The sequence below is a fragment of the Crocuta crocuta genome, unplaced genomic scaffold, assembly GCF_008692635.1.
Source record: "Crocuta crocuta isolate KB4526 unplaced genomic scaffold, BGI_CrCroc_1.0 scaffold2, whole genome shotgun sequence".
In the NCBI taxonomy this organism is placed as follows: domain Eukaryota; kingdom Metazoa; phylum Chordata; class Mammalia; order Carnivora; family Hyaenidae; genus Crocuta; species Crocuta crocuta.
This window is the reverse complement of record NW_027528640.1, coordinates 4,642,316-4,663,795: the sequence shown is the minus strand read 5'-3', so window position 1 is coordinate 4,663,795 and position 21,480 is coordinate 4,642,316. Positions and strand designations below refer to the sequence as shown.

Below are 21,480 nucleotides of genomic sequence, written 5' to 3'. Positions count from 1 at the left end.
GTGGGGGGGGGCAGAGAGAACTAGGGCGAGATTAGGGAGATTATCAATCAATGTAAGGTTTTCAAATAAAATGATGGCAGAGTTTCATCATAAAAATAGGGAACAACTCACTAAGAGACCTTGCTCAAGTCTATTGTATGTGAAGCAGAGGGACTTGTGAATTCCATCACCTTAATATAAGCCAACAATTCAAACTATGTATCATGGAATCCACTTGCTCAATAAATTAATAGGTAACTTGAGTTAAGAGGTTACCTTGTTGAATAAGTTTGGGAACTATCTCTTTTCCCTCTCCAGTTAGCTTTATAAATTTTTTAAAAAAATAAATACTCTGATAAGTAGAGAAGATTTTTACATTTATGTAGCTCAGAATTTCCATATTTGTCCATGGGATCCTTCTTGTGGTGTGCCCTGTCTGTTAATGTATTATTTTAGAAATATTGTTTTGAGTAGTATGGCTTTGGTGGAAGTCGCCACGCCAAAGGTGAAGAGTCCTACCTTCCATTTGTCTATCTCTGTGCCAGCAGCTGGGTTCTGGAAGCACTCCAGAGAGATGGCTCTTCAGTGTTTGAGTTACTGGGTCCTAGGTGTCCAGCACCTGGGAGAGGGACATTGAAGCAAGTTACCAGGATTTTGAGATTAGGCAAAACAACGTGCAAACTCACTTGGTCAACTGGGAGAATTATGAAATTATGGAGTGATGATTCTAAATCTTAGGCGGTATCACCCCTAGAGGGGCTTTGCTCCTCACGTGACCAGGAATACTACCTGCTTTTCACAGGTAGAAACCAGAGATGCTAAATGCTCTTCACATCACTGCACAGTGCAGATGCATCCTCCTCAGATTCCAGTGGCACCTCATGGAGAAACACTGCCATGGGGAAGGTGTAGTCTATAAGGGGCAAGGCATCACATCTCCCAAGGTTCAAAAGATTGAGATGGGGGAGAACCTTTTAGGCTGATTATCATCAGCACAACATGAAACAATTGAAAATAGCATATACTTTTTAGTTTTAACAATCAGATGTAAATTGTTAAATTACGTAAATTTGCATCAGGTTATATTTTTGCTTAGTCATAGACCATTGTCAGATGTACAGAGCAAAGAAGAGGTACAATGTGATCTTCCGAATAAGCCACAGGGTTAGATGCTGTTGAGCATTTCAGAAGTAATTTAATAAAGTCGGTCATTAGTTCCTTACCTCCTCATGATCACTGTGATGGAAGCAGCAGAGTAGACTCAGTTCTGACTTTGAAAGTAGCCCTTTGGAGGATTTTTTAAAAAGCTCCTCTGAAAGGTTTTAGAGAAGGTTCTGTATATCAATAAATAATTTTCTTTTCTGATTTTTTTCTTGAGTAAATAGCCTCAAGGAAGTATTCCTGTGGTTCCTGAAAAATTACAAGTAGAAGATCATTTGCACAGACCAGAGTTGCCATGAATAAGGCACCCGTTGGTAATATAAGAAGTACCCCATCCTCTGGGCCAATGCACCCCTACCAGGGTGAAATGGGTGGCGTTCAGGAACAGGGTGGGCTGAGCTGCTTTCACTTACTCCCACGTTGGTGCCTTTGGTCAGTGTGCAAGCTGCACAACCCTGGCTCAAAACCACTACTGTTTCATTACTTTTGGCTTCATTGTATATAGTCCTTCAACTTGCATGCATTTCAGTACCTACTCCGGGACGTACTCTGTGTAAAGTGTACTATTACACAAGCTAATTGGTATGTCCCTTTAACTGAGTGTTTACCCAATGCAGCTTCTTTGCTAAGTGTGTCATACATACTAATACTCATAACTGCTCTATGAGCTAGGTATTTTTGTTTTCATTTTCTGGTTAAGGAAACTAAAGCTTACTGACTTAAAAAAAATTTTGTTTTTAAGTAATCTCTATGCCCAGTGTGGGACTTGAACTTACAATCACGAGATTAGAGTTGCATGCTGTACTGACTGAGCCAGCCAGGTGCCCCTAAAGCTTATGGGGTTTAAAGAACTGGCCTATAGTTACATAGCTGGGAAATGGAGGCACTGGGATTCAAAACCATCTTTTATCCCTGTTTCTCAATTCCCTGCTATTAGTTACGACACAGCAGAGGTTTCAATGAATTTCTATGTTAGTGGGAGGGTACATGCATTTCAGTGCTTAGTTACAACACGAGTGCAGGTGCTGTGCAGGAAGGACATGTCCTGAGATCTGAAAGTTGTCAGGGACCATTTTCCAGGACAGGCAGTGTCTGAGCTGAGTCTTAAAGAAGTTGACACAAACATGCAGGAACTCAAAGACTGAGAAACCCAAACCACCATGAAATATCCATTCTCATCTGTCAGGACGACTATTACCAGACGGGAAGAAAAGTATTGGTGAGTGTGTGGAGATACTGGAAACTCGCCCTCTATTGGAGGGAATAGAAAAGGCGGAGACTGCTGTAAAAAACAGTATGCAGGTTCCTCAAAAAGGTTAAAAAAAAAAAAAGCACTCCCCTATGATCCAGAAATCCCATGTTTGGGTATAGGTTTAAGAGATTCAGGGTCTCAAAGAGATAATAGCACTCCCATGTTGCAGCACTGTTTCCAACAGCCAAGACGTGGACACAACCTCAATCTGCACTGACAGGGGAGTGGATGAAGAGACCCTGGTTTCTACCTACGATGGAATACTCTTCAGTCGTAAAGAAAAAAAGGAAGTCCACCCATATGCGGCAACACAGATCAACCTTTATGGCATTATGCTAAGTGAAATGAGCTCAACATGGGGAGACGGGCGGTGGCGATTGCATTTGAATCAGGTCAAATACATGCAATCACAGAGTGCAGTGGTGCTTGCCAAGGGCTGGGGAAATGGAGAGTTCAAACAAAGAGGCATAAAATTTCAACCACGTAAAATGAATACATTCACTCCAACTTGGCCATGTGATATTTCTACAGTCAATAACAATGTATCACACACTTAAAAATCTGTTGAGGGCAAATTTCATGTTAAGGGTTCTTGCCACAATAAAATGAAAATAAAATAAAAAATAGCCTAACAAAATAATGTAGCCGAACAAAATAGCATAACACAATAACCTAAAATAAAATAAGATGATATAACATAGGTTGAAAAGATTGGCTGCACTTCAGAAAACAAGCTGCACTAGGTTTGTGACTCTTAGTGATTTTTTTATTCTTTTATTCTTAGTGATTTCTTTTTTTACATTATCGCATACCACCTGAAAGTAACTGGTCAAGCTGTGAACTCTGCTGTGCAATGAAATCATCTGGATAGATGTTAAAACTTACACTGAATAACATGGATGAATCTTGAAGTCATTATGTTAAGCGAATTAAGCCTGTCACAAAAAGACAAACACTGTATGATTGCTGTTATTTGAGATCCCTAGAGTGGCCAAATTCATAGAAAGTAGAAGGTTGGCTTTCAGTGGTTGGGGAGATGGGAGAATGAGGAGTTAGTGTTTAACTGGTGTAGTTTCAGTTTGGGAAGATAAAAAAAATTCTAGAGATGGATAGTGGTGATGATTGCACAACAGTGTGAATAAACTTAATGCCATTGAACTCTATACCTAAAAACCATTAAAATGATAAAAATATGTGATGTATGTTTTTGTTACAGTTTTGAAATTCCGTTGCTTTCTTGGAAGCCACCCTGTGACTTCCTGAATCGGTTTCTAGTGACTGTTGGGTTTGGAAACTATTGTTGTAGGACATATTGACCAAGGATTTGGTCTAAGAGATTGGTACTTGCTTTGGAAAAGGCAGTGATTCTGCAGAACTGAATAACATTGAGACCAAATTTGGGAGTTGGTAGTTGGGTATGTCATAGCTTTAGAAGATGCTTTTTAAGACTGTACTTTTAGTATTTTTGTTATGTTTGTAAATAACTTGATCACTGATAACCATCTAGTGCTTTAATATGAAATTCAAACAATTTTAAACACATTTTCTCATAGTATTTCAATGGCCTTTGTTTGAGATTACTCAGGCCAGAATAATCATTTGTACATTAGAGGTGAAAACAGTGAGACCCACTGAGCTCAGGTGAATTACTTCTCTTACCCATGCTACCTAGCATGGGGGTGGTAGGAAAGATACTGAACTGATGGGAATATAACTCTTGTCTAAATGAAAATTGCAGGAATAATGGTTTTATGGATTTTCTTTTTTAAAATATTTTAATGTTTTATTTATTTCTGAGAGAGAGAGAGAGAGAGAGAGAGAGAGAGAGACAGCATGAGCAGGGGACGGTCAGAGAGAGAGGGAGATATAGAATCTGAAACAGGCTCCAGGCTCTGAGCTGTCAGCACAGAGCCTGATGTGGGGCTCGAACCCATGAACCGTGAGATCATGACCTGAGCCGAAGTCGGACCCTTAACCCCCTGAGCCACCCAGGTGCCCCTGGATATTCTTTTTTTAATGATTGAAAAACATTGTTGCAATTTCTGCCATCAGTTACACTAACCATTTCAATGGAGACATGTCAAATGAATGAAGAGATGTGGCAGAAGGTACTGGAAGAGTCATGACAAAGGCACACAGGAGAGGCTTCGGCAGGGCAAGGTGGTGTGGGCTGTAGCTTCCCTGAAGGTTGATGAGTGGGTGATGAGGGAGAAGGACAGAATATTATTCTTAGATCTACCCATCTCTGAGCCTTTTACTTTTAAAGTTTTATTTTAAGTTTATGTTTTGAGAGAAAGACAGACAGAGCACACTGCAGAGGGGCAGAGAAAGAGAATCCCAAGCAGGCTCCACAGTGTCAGCAAGAAGCCTGATGCAGGGCTCCAACTAACTCCCCAATCGTGAGATCATGACTTGAGCCGAAACCAAGAGTCAGAAGCTAACCTACTGAGCCACCCAGGAGCCCCCTGAGCCTTTACTTTAGAAGGGCTCCCCTCTAGACCACATGCCACAATCAGAATCCTGGAATTCTATTGCCCAGGTGGCCCTGAGCTCATTTGCAAGCTCAGCACAAGCCTTTCCTTTGGTCCTTTGTTCCCTCCCTGCCATTTGCCCTCCCCTGTGTCTGAGCGTTGACCAGGAGGCAGCCATGTCAGTGAGTGAGTGTGGGGGAAGGGAGGTGGGCTGGGTGGCTCTGGTGGTTGGTACTGGGTTTCACAGGGAATCAGTGCCCTGCATATATTAGTCATGGATCTAGAGGATGCTTTGTTCAAATATAAATTATGAAAATGTGTTTCCCTGTTCTACCCTTTCCTCTTTTCCAAACAGATCGGCAGGCTTTTTTTTTCTTTCTAAATTGATTTTATATTTGGCATATAACATTGTAAATGTAAGGTGTGCAACATGGTAATTTGATACATTTATATACTGTAATTTGATTGCCATTATGAAGATAATTACCACCTCCATCACATTATTCTTTTAGTGGTTGGAATAATTAAGTTCTAGATTCTTAGCAAAGTTTATTATAATACAGTATACTCACCAGAATTTACTACGCTGTGCATTGTATCTTCATGACTTGCTTACTATCATTATTTTTATTTACCGTTGTCAGTTTGTACCCTTAACAGCTGTCTTATCCCCCCAACCACTTTACCCAGTAACCACCATTTTACTCTGTTTTTATGAATTTGGTATTTTTAGATTCCATAAGTAGGTGTATCTTACAGTGCTTGTCACTCTCTGATATACGTCACTTGCATAATGTCCTCAAGGTCCATCCATGTTGTTGGCATGGATGACAAAGTGTCCTCCCTTCTCATGGCTGAATAATATTCTATGTATATCATATATAGATGTGTGATTATATTATATAATCCGTTATGTATGGATAGATAAGTCTATGTGGTTGTATCTCACATCGTCTTTCCTCTATTGATGGGTACCTTAGGTTGTTTCCATATCTTGGCTTTTGTAAATTAATGCTGCAATAAACATGTGAATTTCTTCATCTCAGAATATTTGGTCAGTACTAAAAGGTCCAGAAGATAAGGTCCTCTCTATTTTTGAAACCTGAATTTATTTAATGAGATTAAAATGAGGAGAGTCAAGTGGAGAAAGAAGGACCTGTGGAAATGTTTCCTCAAGAATGAATTTCTCTGCATGGAGTGACCTGGGAAGGATGCCCAGAAGCATTGAGTTCCCAGCTTGACCAAAGACCCCCTTTCTTACCTGTGGGCACAAAAGCAGAGAGCCGCTAGACATCATGCATTCTTTGTGCCCTTGATAGCAGAGGGATGAGAGAGTTTACTTGCCAGCCTCTGGCGATGACATGTCTCCTGGGTTTGGTGTGATCTTGAGGAAGAGCTAAACAATGAACATCATTAGACAGCCCACTGAAAAAGGAGGGTTCCTATTCCAGTATCATTTGATTAAAGACAGTGAACAAATGAAAATTTCCAGCACTCCTAAGTCTATGCTGAGACTTATATGTGACATATTAGAACATTTATTTTGATTATTGAAGGTCTTAAACAATGAAAACATTTACAACACAAAGTGTATATTTAATTTGGTGGCTGCTAATGTTTATTGAATGTTTACTATGCTCGTCACCTTCTCAATGCTTTATATCTGTTATTTTGCTTATTTTCACCACAACCCTATGCAGTGGGTGGTTATATCCACCGCTCCTATTTTGTAAGGGAAGGAAACCAAGGCTTAGAGAGGTTATATTGCTTGCCAAAGGCATAGTAGTAATTAGGAGCAGAGCCTAATTCAACTTGATTCTCTTTCATTCAGAACTCCATACACTTAATCACTATACAGTGGTTCAGAATAAGGAGTTTACATTGTATCACACGACGGATAAAATTCTACCTCATGTCTCTGTAATGGTTTGCTTTATCTAAAGTGTTTTTACACAGAGGAATAAAAATTCTAATTCTTAGAATCTGGTACAATAATAGGTAGCCATTGAAGGTTGGAGCCACGAGTGATAAGAGCTAAATGTTGCTGATAGACAATAAACTAGCAGTGATGTGTGTAGGATACTGAGTTGGGGGCAAGAGACCTGCGTAAGGAAGATGAGTTAGAAGATGATCGCGTGGCAGACTGAACCAGGATCAGTGCCAAATGATGTAATCATGGGAGAAAAGTGCACTGAGGGCAAGAAACATTTTGATGAGCTCACTAAGGGGAAAGTTCAGATATCTGTGAGGTTAAGAAGGGCTCTTAATCCTTCATCAGTAGAAATTGGTTTCTTTGGAAAGTCAGATTTCTGCTTTTATTCACTTGGTATGAGCTGCAGGAAGCCACTGGCACCGAAAGAAACAATACCTGTCAATATTCTTCTATTTTATCGCTTCTCGGCCTTTTGGCTAAGATCAAGTGCAATATTCTTCTATTTTATTTTATTCATTTTGAGAGAAAGAGTGGGGGAGGGGCAGAGAGAGAAAGAAAGAATCCCATGTGGACTTTGCACTGTTGTCTCAGAGACCGATGAGGGGCTCGAACTTCCGAAACCGTGAGACCGTGACCTGAGCCAAAATCAAAAGTCAGACGCTTAACTGACCTAGCCACCCAGGCAAACTCCCTGTCAATATTCTTGGCATTAAACTTGATGAAGAGCTTATTTCTTATGACAGAATAAAAAAGCTTCTGTTCTCCAAATGGCACCCCAAAATAAGTAATGTACTGGCATACTCTGCTCTAGGTAGAGGACATTGTTGAACTATTTCAATGTGTTTTTGTTGCAGCTACCTTGCCTTATAAATATGGGGCCACATCTAAATATGGGGTTATATTTAAAAATGAATACCAGTGCTATCAACAATAGCCAAATTATAGAAGGAGCCCAAATATCCATTGACTGATGACTAGATAAGGAAGATGTGTTGTACACACACACACTGAAATATTACACATTGATCTAAAAGAATGAAATTTTGACATTTGAAGCAACATGGATGGAACTACAATGTAGTATGCTAAGCGAAATAAGTCCTAGAAAGATACATATCCTATGATTTCACTCCTACGTGGAATTTAAGAAACACAACAGATGAACATAGGGGAAGGGAAGGAAAAATAAGATAAAAACAGAGGGAAACAAACCATAAGAGACTCTTAACTAAGAGAACAGTCTGAGGGTTGCTGGAGAGGGGTGTTGGGTGGGGAGACAGGCATTAAGAAGGGCACTTGTTGGGATGAGTTCTTGGTGTTATATGTGAGAGATACATCACTGGGTTCTCCTGAAGCCAGTACTATACTGTATGTGAACTAACTTGAATTTAAATAAATAAATTAAAAAGAAAGAAAATACATTTTAAGAATGAAGACAAAAACTGATCAAATCCCTTTGTTGCTAAGTAGGTTTAAAAAATCTAAACATGTTTGTTCAGTATGAAAAATATTCAAATAGTTCTGATAGATTGCTTACTGCAAAGTCGTCCCCACCTCCCTCCCTCTGACCCCCTGCAGTCTCCCAGGGAACCACACTGCCTCTAGTCTCAGGATCAGGTGCTTTCCACTGCCTTGCCCCCCTTCTTCTTCTTTTTTTTTTTTTAAATGTTTTATTTATTTCTAGGAGAGAGAGAGAGAGAGACAGCATGAGCAGGGGAGGGTCAGAGAGAGAGGGAGTCACAGACTGAAACAGGCTCCAGGCTCTGAGCTGGCAGTCAGCACAGAGCCCGACGCGGGGCTCGAACCCACGAACCGCGAGATCATGACCTCAGCGAAAGTCGGATGCTTAACCGACTAAGCCACCCAGGCGCCCCTGCCTTGCCCCCCTTCTACCCTTTCCACCGCCCACTTTCTGTCAGGCAGTAGACCCCCAGCTGTTCTACACCCTCTGCCATTGACCCTCCACAGAGCTGGGACAGGGTCTCTTTAGCCAGTGAGATCTTGTCACACCTGCTCAGCACCCCACAGTGCCTGTACATTTCACCCAGATTAAAGCCAAATCCTTTGGGTGGATGGGGGAGGGGCACACACCCCTCTGTGATCTGCCCTCTTTCCCTCTCCTCTTGAGGCTTTCTTCCATTTTCCCCGAGAGCCACCCAGAGCCACCCAGCCGCTCCTACAATCAGCTAATGCTACAGACCTTCCTGTTCCTCTCTTTCAGACCTATGGTTCCCTGTGTCCCTCACCTCTCAGATTTCTGTGACCATCTCACATTTCCAATGAGGATATCTTTGTCCTGTTCAGTCTTTGACCTTAAATCCCCTCCCATTGTAATCTCTGCTTTCCTGTGGGAGTTTTTCTAGCGGACAATGCTATAGCCCATAGCCCTTACCTCATGTACTTTATGATACGTGTGTGTACATATATAATTGTATCATGTGTACTTATTATGTTTCCTATTTTCTATTTCTGATCAGTAGGCAGGGACCTTGGCTTTCGTTGATGAATCTCAAACACCTACAACAATTTATGGCCCATAATAGGTGCTCAGTTAAGTTTTCCCGAGTAAATAAATCATGTAATTAAATCAGTATTTTAACAACAGTAAGAATTTTTTCTCTTTGAAATGGACCCATTAGGATACACTTTATTTAGTTGTAACCACAATTGTGCATTTTATAACATTAGGTATAATAAAAATACAGTTACAAAACAACATTTTGAAAATACAAGAAAGTAGAGGAAAGGAAAAAAATTTAAAGATTGTCATTCCACCTAACACAATGTTTGTTAACTTTCTGCTATTTTCCTGCAAAGATTCTCTAATGTATAATTAAAGGGGGATTGATTGAAGACATAATTATCTTATAGTAGACATAATTTTTACCACCTTTTCCTTGTAATATAATATTCTGTGTTTACATTCTTTTCATCACTTTTATTCACTGTAAGCCAGTGGTTCAGCAGCTTGTGTGGGCTATATCTAACGATATTGCCTGTATTAGGAGTTAAAAATGAGAATATTTAAAGATACTTTCTAATGCATTTAAAACCACAAAAAACCACCAAAAATAAACATTATATGTTAACATAAAGAGTCTGTTTTTAATAAAGATGACTGTATCTTCCAAAAACAAAACTTAGCAAACATAGAAGTTCGAGATTACGCTTTTGCAAATGTGTCAGTGTCTGGCTTACTAGAAGAAAAATGGTCATATTTGCTTCTGTATTGAAGCTATTGAATTTCTCTTGTTTCAGTTGAAGTTTATGAAAAGATCACTGTCACAGAGATTGGTGGTAGGAAACGGTGAAAGTAGGCTAATGACCTTTTCAGACCATTGTGGACATTCTTTGATATGACCCCACAACCCAACAAATACTAGTTTATTGAAGGTTAATTGCAATATGGAATGTCAAACAGTAGCTATGTTAGAATCCATTGATCCATCTTATATTTCAAATAGATCTTTCCCCATGCATAATTTTGTAACATCATGTATCGATCACCTGGAAAAATATTGCTTCACTGTACTAGGCAAAATTTCCAGTCCAAAAAATTCTATTTGTTAATATCCGTGTATCACCAAAGATCTCTTCTGAAAAGTCTTCAAGTATTGGAAAGCTGTTAAGCCCAAAGTGGCAACTAAAAGTGTTCTGAAGTTGTAATTTTCATTTGAAAGTTCAATTTTTATCATTGGCAATAAATACTGCCTGGTTTTTTTCCCCCTTGAACTAAAAGTCTCACTTTGTTCTTTTTTGAAAAACTGTCTACCTATCAGACACAGAAGTCTGAATAACCACAGTTTGTTGGTCATTGCCAAGTAAAAATGATGTTCCTTGGATAAGGTGGAACTTTTCAGCTTGCAGCTCCAGCAATGACAGAAGTGATATTCCTCAAGACTGCCACCATGCTTTGGTGTACCCAGAAGGGCGGCTTGCGTACTTGACATTTTGTCTGACACCATATTCAAAAGATGCATATCCAAGAGATGAAACATAAAAAAATGAATAACTTTTATTGTTTCATCAAAAATGTTTTCAGGTAAAAATGACATTTAACTTTTCTCACTGTAGGTAAGTGGTGATTTAGAGTCTAATGGCAGCGAGTGCATTTTGTGGTCACCGCCTTAGTCTCTGCCGGGAGGTCTCCATTGCTTTCACACGATCAGAGCAAATATCAGCATAGCTGTTCTCAAATAACCCATAGATGGGAAAAGTTAGTCTGGACCGAATAGCTCAGTACCACTTGTGTTTGTTGCCAGCTGTTCATATAAACGATGAGCTTCTTTGATGATTAGTTGGTTCTGATAGCAGATAAATACGAGCGAAACAGCAAGCCTGGCCATGTCTGTACATGAATCCACTGGAAAGGCAAAAGTGCAGTTCTCTAAAGAAGAACTTAACTCATCTTTGTGCTCGCAGCTTCTCCTTTAATTCAACCAAACGCTATATCATTGAAATGAGGCAGTGCAGTGATTTCCTCTATGACTTTATCAGGCATGGAGCGAGGTCGACTCTGCAAGTCTTTATTGGTCTGTCGCAACTGTGCTGTGGGTCTTTTCCGGTCATTGCAATATGGTGATTAATCCCAGGAGATGCACCACTTACTAATTTCAAAAGCTGCACCAAACAATTTTGGGGTTTTACAATCTTGATCGTGTCTACATTTAGAAGTTCAATTTCCTTTTCTTTAAATTTTGAATGATTGGGCTCAAAATGACATCATAAGTGACATGGTAAGGTTATTTTTAAAACATTCCTTTGTGTAAGACAATAAGGGAAATTATAATTCTTAGGGAAAAGTTGATTTTGTCATATTTTTATTTATAGTGACTCCAAATTTCCTTGGGCAAGATTTATCCCATCCATGAGTCAGAAAATTCTTTGATGTGTCCTTTTTTATATTTTTCAGTGGCTTTAGGCTTAGAAATTGGCAGCAATAGCTTGAGAATATAGAAGCCATCCGATGTCCCCTTTCAAAGTCAATGATCCATTCTTAAAAATGAACAAAAATGTAATAAGCTTTCTTTTATTTAGTTCTTAATAATAATTACAAAATTCTAAAGCTATAACAGCTTCAGATAAAATTCTAAAAGAAATGTTTTTGAAAAAAATATAAAACTATTATCGCAGCATAAGGTATGCAAATATACTTTCTTACTGTTTTCACTTTGACACAAGAAATGTGTATCAGGTCTGAATAACCACAGTTATTCAGGAGTTCAAAAGAATGATCTGTTCAAAAGAATGATAATAAGGTTATGAGATTATAGCACATGTGTGAAAACTGTCTAGTAAGAACACAGTTTTACTGAAATTATGCTGAGTTAATTTCTGTAAATAGTATACAAATCACAAACCTATACACTCCCTTAAAAATTCTAGGAAACACAAGAACATAGAAACATAGATCCTATGCCATCAAAGGAATGATGTCATCATATTGCTTATGGGTCTGTGGGATTCTGTTGTCTACATGTGAAAGAATAAGGTGTAAAAGGCAAATTACAACTAGACTAGTAATTTGCTCTGACTTTGAAGACCCCCTTAACAGGGTCTTGGGGAATCCTTGGCCTCTCAGATCACATTTCAAGCTGCTGCGTATACAATTCTGTTGCTCTGTAAGTTTTCCAACTTCACAGACATGTCCTGTAATACAATTCTTTATTGGTTTTTCTCTCCCCTCTGTTAGTTGTTCCTTTCAAACAGTAGGTGAGCAGAAATAAAATCACTAAGACAAATTCAGAATGTGGGACATCCAATAAGACAGTTGTCCAGTCTCTTCCAAAAGTCAATGCCATGGGGGAAGGTGGGGGGGGTGTTGTAGAACAAGAGACTAGAGGTACAGAACAACCAAAATAATTGGTGTGTAGAATTTTACTGGATCCTGGTTTGAAAAGAAAAATAAACAGGAGTAAAGACATTTTTTGAACCTAAGTAATATTTGAAGATGAAACAGATATTAGATGATATTGAAGAGTTGAAGTTTATTTTCTTATGAATGGTAATGGTATTAACGTTATTTAGGAACATGTTCTTATTTTTAGGATATGTATGCTGCAGGTAAAGGATTAGGGGTCAAGTTTTATGGTACCTGCGACTATGAAATGTTTCATAGAAAATGATCTATGAGCCTATTTATACACACATAGAAAACTAGACGAATTCAAGGTAGATAAAGATGGTGTTAAGAATGGCAAATCTAGGTGGTGGGGATACAGGTGATTCTTGAACTATTCGTTCAGTTTTTCAATTTGTTTACCTCTTTTCACACTAAAAAGGTGCGTAATAAATCAGATATTAATATTATTCACATCCAGATCTCTAAAAGACGATAGAACTGTTGTTAAAGTTGCATGAGGCATTTTCTAATCATTTTACTGTAAACCATGCCATTCGGTGGGTAAGTGAGCTCCACATGATTCAGGTAGGAATTTAAAAAAAAAATTTTTTTTTTTATGTTTTATTTATTTCTGAGAGACAGCGGGAGCAGGGGAGGGTCAGAGAGAGAGGGAGACACAGAATCTGAAGCAGGCTTCAGGCTCTGGTGAGCTGTCAGCACAGAGCCTGATGTGGGGCTCAAACCCACAAACCATGAGATCATGACCTGAGCTGAAGTCAGACACTTAACCGACTGAGCCACCCAGGTGCCCCAGGCTGGAATTTTCAAACTTCTGTCACTTAGGTTGGGTGATGCCACATCAGGCAAACTTTTGAGATCACACTTGTCAAATCTGTAAAATGGGTGACAATAACAATGGCTATTTCAGGGGTGCCTGGGTGGCTTAGTCGGTTAAGCGTCCGACTTTCGCTGAGGTCATGATCTCGCGGTTCGTGGGTTCGAGCCCCGCGTCGGGCTCTGTGCTGACTGCCAGCTCAGAGCCTGGAGCCTGTTTCAGTCTGTGACTCCCTCTCTCTCTGACCCTCCCCTGCTCACGCTGTCTCTCTCTCTCTCCTAGAAACAAATAAAAGACATTAAAAAAAAATTAAAAAAAAAAAAAACAATGGCTATTTCAGAAAGTGGTTGTAAAACTAAACTTTATGTTCTCTAGAAAATCCTTAGCCCAGTGTCTGGCCAATAGGAAGTACTCAAATCTCATCTTCTATTATTGTCATTGCAAATTGCAAATTCTGAGTCCTTCATTCAGTTTAGAAGAGCCAATGGCAAAGCGCAACAGGCATTAAATCATCTCTATTACATTACATTCAAAGGCATTCTGTAACTTCAGGCCTATTGCAAGTCTTTAAGGAATCAACAGCTGTAATAGATACATAAGAATTACTTGTAATTAGCATGCAAATTGTTATAATTTTTTTCACATATTCTTCTCTACTATTAAAGCATTTTCTGGAAGTTTGTCCTTATAATTATTTTGCCTTAAGTTTTCTAAATCATAAATGACTTCATCTTGAATTATATGTGCAAATTAGTAAAGTCTACATTAATGTCTTTTGATGTGTTGGGGAAAATTTAACCAACATATTTCATGGGTAGAAGTCCAAATTATCAATATCCTCAGTTGTTTTGTTCTTGGTGTAGGAGCTCTTGGTGGACCAATAATTCTTAGAAAGGAAATTAATTCTATGAGAAGGGGATGCCTGGGTGGCTCATTTGGTTAAGCATCTGACCTTTGATTTCAGCTAAGGTCATGATCCCATGATTCGTGGGTTTGAGCCCCATGTTGGGCTCTCACTGTTAGTCCAGGCTTTCTCTCTCTCTCTCTCTCTCTCTCTGTCTCTTACTTCTCTGTCTCTTACTTCTATCTCTCTCAAAATAAATAAACTTTAAAAACTTATATGAGAGACTTTAGTGTTTGTAATGATAAAGGTCTTAAGATTTTAAAGATGGTTACAAAGGTATTTTCAGAGCAATTTATTAAAGTGAAGCCATTTATTTTTTTGGTTAATTGCTCTCCATTTTGTTACATCTACAAGTTCCCCAGCTATTACTGATCATTTGTAAAATATCAGCCTTAATTTTTGTTAGTAACTAATGCTTCTGAATGCTTTGAGACATTTAAATTTTTCAAAGATCAGGATAAGCATACAGCAATATTATTCAGGCACGAGAAAGAAGGAAGTTCACATCTGCAACATGGCTGGACCTTGAAGGCATTATGCTAAATGAAACAAGGCCAGACTGAAAAAGACAAATACTGTATGCTATCATGTGTACGTAGAGTCTAAAAAGTCAAGGTCGTAGAAATGTGGGTGCTGGAGGGTGGGGGAGATAGGAAGATGCTAGTTGAAATGAAACTTTCAGCTACAGCTTAGGATGAATAAGATCTCTATCTAATATATAATATGGTGATGCTGATTAATACTGTGAAATGTGCTAAAGAAGTAAAACTGAAAATATTTTCCACCAAAAAAATAAATAAATAAATACATGAGGTAATAGATTTGTTAATCAACCAGATGGACAAGCCCTTTTACCATGTGTACATGTATCAGGCTGTACACTTTAAACGTCTTCTAATTTGTCAATTATACCTCAAAGCTGAAAAAGTAAAGTGGTAAAAGGTATTTCAAGTGCCCTTCCTAAAGTGTAAGGTTCATGGTTTTGCTCAGTGTATCATGTAGTCAAGCACATACTATTTTTTTCCTCATGGACACGATCTCTCTGGAATGTGGAATTATTATGGTATGGCGTGGCATGGGCAGAGCATGGGTTGAGGTAAACAGTGGAGCATGGAAGGGATGTAGGCTTGTCTGTGGAAGGGAGCCAGTTATAATAACCTGAGAAAAACTACACTGTAGTCTGTGTTTTCCACCAGCACCTACTGGGATAGAAGGATTCTAATCACTCTTACATCTTAGGAGTCCCTGAGAGATAGTTCACTAAAAGAACAAAGAAGGGGTAGATTTTTCAGTCTGCATCACTCATGGAAACAGCTTTCTCTGTCTTCCTCTGTTTCTGTGAGTAGTGCCATCCAGCTGCTGAAATAGACTGCCTTCTGGAAATTAAAACCCACATGACTAAGACCACAGCAGTAAATCTGGTGAAACAGATGGTCCTGGGTGAATTGTTCTACCTCTGTATAAAGACCTTGGGATTTTGTCAGTAGGCTTAACACTAAGTAATAGGACCCAGAGGGACAAGTGAATGGTAAAACTTCCATGCCTACCTCCAAACAGTATGCTCTGGTTTCTTCCATTGTATCATTCTAATCAAGCCTGAATTATTCACTAGGTCAAATATCAGATATGCAAATACAGATGTACTCATTATAGTGTTCACTCTATTTAAGCATTGAGGTCTGATTATATGAGACTTCAGTTCTGTATCCCAGTTAGGTTTTCCAGTGGAGTTTCAAGAATTAGATGTTGAAGGGTGTTTTGATTTCTTTGGAAGTCATTACTATATCACATAGAAAAGAACTTATGTTGGTCTGTACATTTAGCATCACTCAGTATTTTCATTTGCTGGTCATGGGGGCGGGGGTGGAATAGGAGGAGGAGGAGGTAAGGGAAACTAATAATGTTCCTGATCTCCTGAGTCTGGCTCTTGTCTCCACCCTATCTGATCTGATCCTTATAATTGTCCCAGGAAGCCTTCACACATCCGTGCTTTCCTAACTTTGCTCAACACATGCTATTGAATTATTATTTATAAATGCTGGAAAATACAAGAGTCAAACAAGACAGATACACCGTTCTTATGTTTGTGGAGTTTTAATTCTAGCAGGGAGAATACCCCAGAACAAATATCTGATTAAGTATCTAATGACTGTTAGAGCAAGGGATAGAGGACCTCTTAGGGGCAGAACCTGACCTAGCTGGAGGGGCTTGGGGAGAAACAGTTTCCAAGGCTGTTGAATGAATGCTTGTGGGTCTGAGTATACATTGATCACACTGTGTCCTAAAGAATGAGTAGAGGTGCCCTGTAGAAGGAGCGCGCGCGCGTGTGTGTGTGTGTGTGTGTGTGTGTGTGTGTGTACAGAGGGACCTAGAGAGGCAGGTTGACTGGAAGGAATCTGGTGAGAGCTGACTGAAAAGGAAGAAAATGTTATTTTCCCCATTATAGCAGAGGCATCTATGGGCCCATGAGTAATCATAAGTGGGATTTAAACTTGGCTCTGTCCAACCTCCATGTTCTTTCTAGTACAATACGCCTTTTCCCTGTTGATCATCAAATCATGCTCAAGTTAGTGCTTTCATCGTCATCTGCAGGTTCTTTGTCATGAAATGCTTTTGCACGTTGCTGTTTGGTTTGCAGAAGAAAGTTGCTTCAGCACTATCTCTGTTTGGTTTTGCAGTGTCCCGACGTTCCAGAGCCTTCCTGAAGAGATCCTCAGTAAGCTTGCCGATGTCCTTGAAGAGGTAATTGTTTTTAGACCTTGAACTCTGTGAGATCTGGGGCACAGGCCAACACAGCAGCGTGATGATGGGTCACATACTGAAGAGAGACCTTTTAACTAGCCATGAGCTCTGGGATGGGGTGTATGCTTGGCCTTGGGTAAAAGGCAGCTCATTGCAACCACCATTTATACACAGTTAGATATGTGCCAATCAACTTAGCTACAGAGGTAGGAAAACCTCACTGTGCCAAATAGAATATTTCTTTGACTTCCAAGAATGGGAGATGGTGTATTTCTCTCTTCTTTTAGTCCATGGAAAGCAAGATTTCAGTAACTACCTCTCTGAAGCTTCAGATGAGCAAATTTACAACAGGTATATGTTTTATTAGCATCTGAGTATATTTGACACACATAATTGTATGCACCAAAGTGAAAATTTCACTACTCTTCTTATTCTCTGAATCTACAAAGCCCAGGAAATGGCACAGCAGGACCCGTGAGGTTTGCTGCACCCTGGGTGGCCAGGAAAGGGTAGGATCTCTCCAGAGACAGGGAAGGAGGGGTATTGGGGCACCCGTGCAGGAGGGCAGGGCATTGGTGGTGGTAGGAGCTGGGGGACACCTGCTCTGGTACCTTCTGATCCGGAAAGCAGGGTCACCAGCTGAGGATGAAGAGGGGTTTGAGGCCAGAGGAGGAGGTGTGGAGGCGGGGATGAGCTGGAAGAACATGGCCTGACTGCCAGGTGCGCTGCTGCCCCACTTGATGTTAGCCGTCCCAAATCTAAATTAAACAGGCAAGGAAGAGTTTATTGAAGATGTGTGATAGGGTACAGACCAGGCTCAACCCTGCTAGAAGAAGAGGTGGCAGGTGTTTAAGTGCTGGGCTGAGCTAGTGGAGAATAATGGGGAGGGAGAGTCCTCTCCTGGGGAACAGGTGAGTCAGTGTGCTGAGGTCATTTGTATTGGCCCATCATCTTTTCTGGAAGCCGGGCTCCCTGCCTCCCACAGACACACAGGCGGGTACTTTGCTACAGAACACGGAAGGGTTGAGGAGAGACTCTGAAGCCGAGGTGCAGGTGCAGAAAAGATGGTGGTGGCTGACCTTGGGGTTTAACTTGCCCGAGGATGGGAGGTGAATGGGAGGAGCAGGGCCCGCTGGGGATGATGGCCTCAGGGGGTTGAGTCTCGGGAGGCTGAGCAGTTGTCAGAGCTGTGCATTAATAGGAGTGACTTGGAAAGATGCCGAAAATGTTTTCCTCTCTGGGTCCCACCTATTCTGGTCCTTCAATGATCCAGAGAACCTAAGAGGTTCCTGTACCCAAATTCTAGTTCAAGGTCTATTGAAGAGAGCTCACCTACAATTTGTTGGTCTCCCTTGCCTCCTATGTGAACACAAAGGAAAGCAGAGTCACATTGGGTTCCCAGGTTCAAGTATACAGAATTCATGAGAAATAAACACTGGTTGTCCTTCTCCCTGAATGTCCTGACCCCTGTGTCTGTAACCTCTTGGGACTCTCTTCCTGGCCCATTTGGGTTTTCCCTTTCCTCGCTGAATGCACACCAAAGAGCTCTCTGATGACCGTTTTTTCTCTTTTCAAACAAAGCAAACTCAAAGTACAAACTTACTAGTTCCAGTCAAGCGCTTCAAAAAAAAAAATCCTTTAATTATGTTCTTTCTTTTCCACAGCTGTGGAAGGATTCTGTATGCTTTGCAAAACAATAGTGAGAGCTCTATAATAATTCTGACCAAAGAAATATTTTCACATTTTACGTCAGCTCTTCTAATGAGATGGTGCTTTAATGTACGTTTGGATGGTGTGAGCCAGAGTGCATCCTATAGGGACACTACCAAAGGGACCCGCATAATTAACTGCCTACATATTTGTTTTGAGAACATGAAAATAAAGTAAATAGACAAAATGCAAACTAGACCCAGTAAATGAAAGTATTCGACTCAAGTTGAATCAACAAGCAGAGTGAGAAATTAGATGAAATTAAGGATCAGATAGAGTGAAGCAAATTTGGAAGAACAAAAGCGATACCAGTGTCACATCCCATTAACAGGAAATGTGCTTGCATAATAATTGAGCTGTCTTTCTTTCTGCAAATGTCCACAAGATGAAAGAAGGCCAGATCATCATGAAAGGGAAGTGGCAGTATCGTAGCATTTGGCAAAGAAGTCGCAGCCTTGTTTGTTGGACAGATATTTAGGGAGCACCTCCCATGGCCAGGAATGGCTCAAGCTCCGGGGATCCTGGGCTGCTCTCCCTTAGCGTTAAGTTCCAGCGGAGGGCACAGAAGGTACTGATGAGCAGGAAGGGAGGCCTGGGAATGAGGCCGCTCTGTATCGGGTTACTGGAGGAGGACCTCCCTGAGGAAGTGAGGTTCATGCTGACATCCAAATGCAGATACTAGATGCACTGCATGGAGGGGGTCGAGGCAGGGAGCAGCCCCAGGTCCTAAAGCAGGAGGAAGCTTCGTGCCCTTAAGGGACAGAAAGAAGGCTTATAGTGGGGTGAGATGGGGCTGGAGGAAATCAGGTGAGGCCTGTTGACAGCAGCTTTGTGGGGCATGATGAGATCTTTGGTTTCTAGTCTGAGCGTGAAGGGGAGACTTAGAGGGTTGGAAGCCAAGAAGTGGCATGTTCAAGTTGTGTTTTAATCAGCTGTGGCAGGCCGATGGGCAAGGGGGTTGCAGTGGGGCAGACTGCTGTCAGTCCAGTGAGACTGGGCGTCACTGTGCACACATACTTTCTGACTCTTACTCCTTCTGTCGCTGTGAAATGATACTTCCAATGTAAGGGGACCAAAAAAAGTTAAGAACAGGGATGGGGGAGGCAGGGACAGAGAGAGACAAAGTGTAACAGATGGAAAGAGGAATAAAGTGGTTCAGGAGGTCCATGGGACTATAAGATTTGGAGGAGATGCAAGAGATGCCTCTGAGTCATTTCTGCCATTGCCCCCCAGCCCCACCCATCCCTCAGTAATTTCTAGTGTGGATGTACATATCCATGGTGTGTTCTTCCCTGTGAGATTCTACAACAGGAACTAATACCCTTATTCTTTTAAGTTTATCTATTTTGAGAAAGAGAGAGAGCATGAGCTCAAGTGACGGAGAAGCAGAGAGAAAGAGAAGGTGAGAATCAGAATCCCAAGCAGGCTCCACGCTGTCAGCATAGAGATTGACCCAGGGCTCAGTCCCACAAAGTATGAGATCATGATGTGAGCCAAAATTAAGAGATGCTTAACCTACTGAGCCACCCAGGTGCCCCCTAAGACTCTTTTTCTGTGTGTAGCAATTTAGTGCCCCTTTCTTCTTTTTCTTTATATCACATAGTAGAAATATTTCCTTTGCATATTGAATCTCTCTTGCCTCCTTTTAGGGACATAGAAAAGTTCTCTCCAGCCCCTTTGCAGAGGCATGTGTAGGCATAATTTCTTGTCAAAAGCTGTAGCCAATGAAGCACACAAAGCCAAACTTTCCACAGGTTGGGTTTTGCAAGACATGTTGAAATCATCTGTGTGACTTTCTAATTGTTCAACTTCATCATCACCATTGTATGCTCTTCCACATCTGGCTCAAACCAAGTCTTGATACATATCAGAGGTGATTGTAGGTGCTCCAAGTTTGGTTTGCTAGAGAAGCCATTTTATTGTTTGTAAAATAAATTGAAAGAGGTGTTTGAGGTGCATGTAGGGAATACCAACCTCAAACTTCATAAAATGATTTCATTGACCTCTTTGCCATCCCTTTTATCACAGCAAAAAAATGTATATTTGAATTCATTAGTCAGGTGTGAGAATCTATCCTGAGAATCTGGGAAACAGCCGGGGGTAAAGGAAGAGAAGTGAAATTTAAGATAGGGTGTAATGGCTCCTTTCTTACTGTAACAATGACACACACTTCCTTTTTCCTTCACGACACGTGATTAGTTTTTCTGATGCATAACATTTTTCAAAAGGATGAGGCAATTCCTAGCTAATCTCCAACTGAGAAATAGTTCCCTTCACTGCTTACCTATCCAAGCATGATGGAGAATAAGCCCAGTGTCTAATATTCATTCATATATCAGGACTGTGGTGACATCTTTAAGGAAATTGGCAAATAAAAACATTTTCTGATTGAAAAACAAAAAAGTATTAACCTGATAGCCTATCACAAAGAGTGCTCGAAACTTAATTCGTGTAGGGGTTCTGCTTTCACCCACGAGGGAGAAAAAGTTGAGATAACTCAGGGAAAACTGTACTTCATGGAAAATACCAGATTGAAGACCAAATCAAGCCAACAAATTCACTTTCCACCACTTGGCATAGCATATTTTCCCTTTATGTGAATAGAAGTGGGGCATGGGTGCTATATTTAAAACTCTTGATTTTTAAATTGA

At 40.4% G+C, this 21,480-nt stretch overlaps 1 protein-coding gene across 2 annotated transcripts in view; it reads left to right on the top strand.

Annotated features, from left to right (window-relative positions):
• PRKG1 (protein kinase cGMP-dependent 1) overlaps positions 1-21,480 on the top strand; it is a 1,238,678-nt gene that overhangs the window by 887,077 nt on the left and 330,121 nt on the right. For both annotated transcript variants that reach the window (XM_077755217.1, XM_077755219.1), the window contains exon 5: positions 17,056-17,119. In XM_077755217.1, coding sequence (XP_077611343.1) covers positions 17,056-17,119 — 64 coding nt within the window. The remainder of the gene's footprint in view (positions 1-17,055; positions 17,120-21,480) is intronic.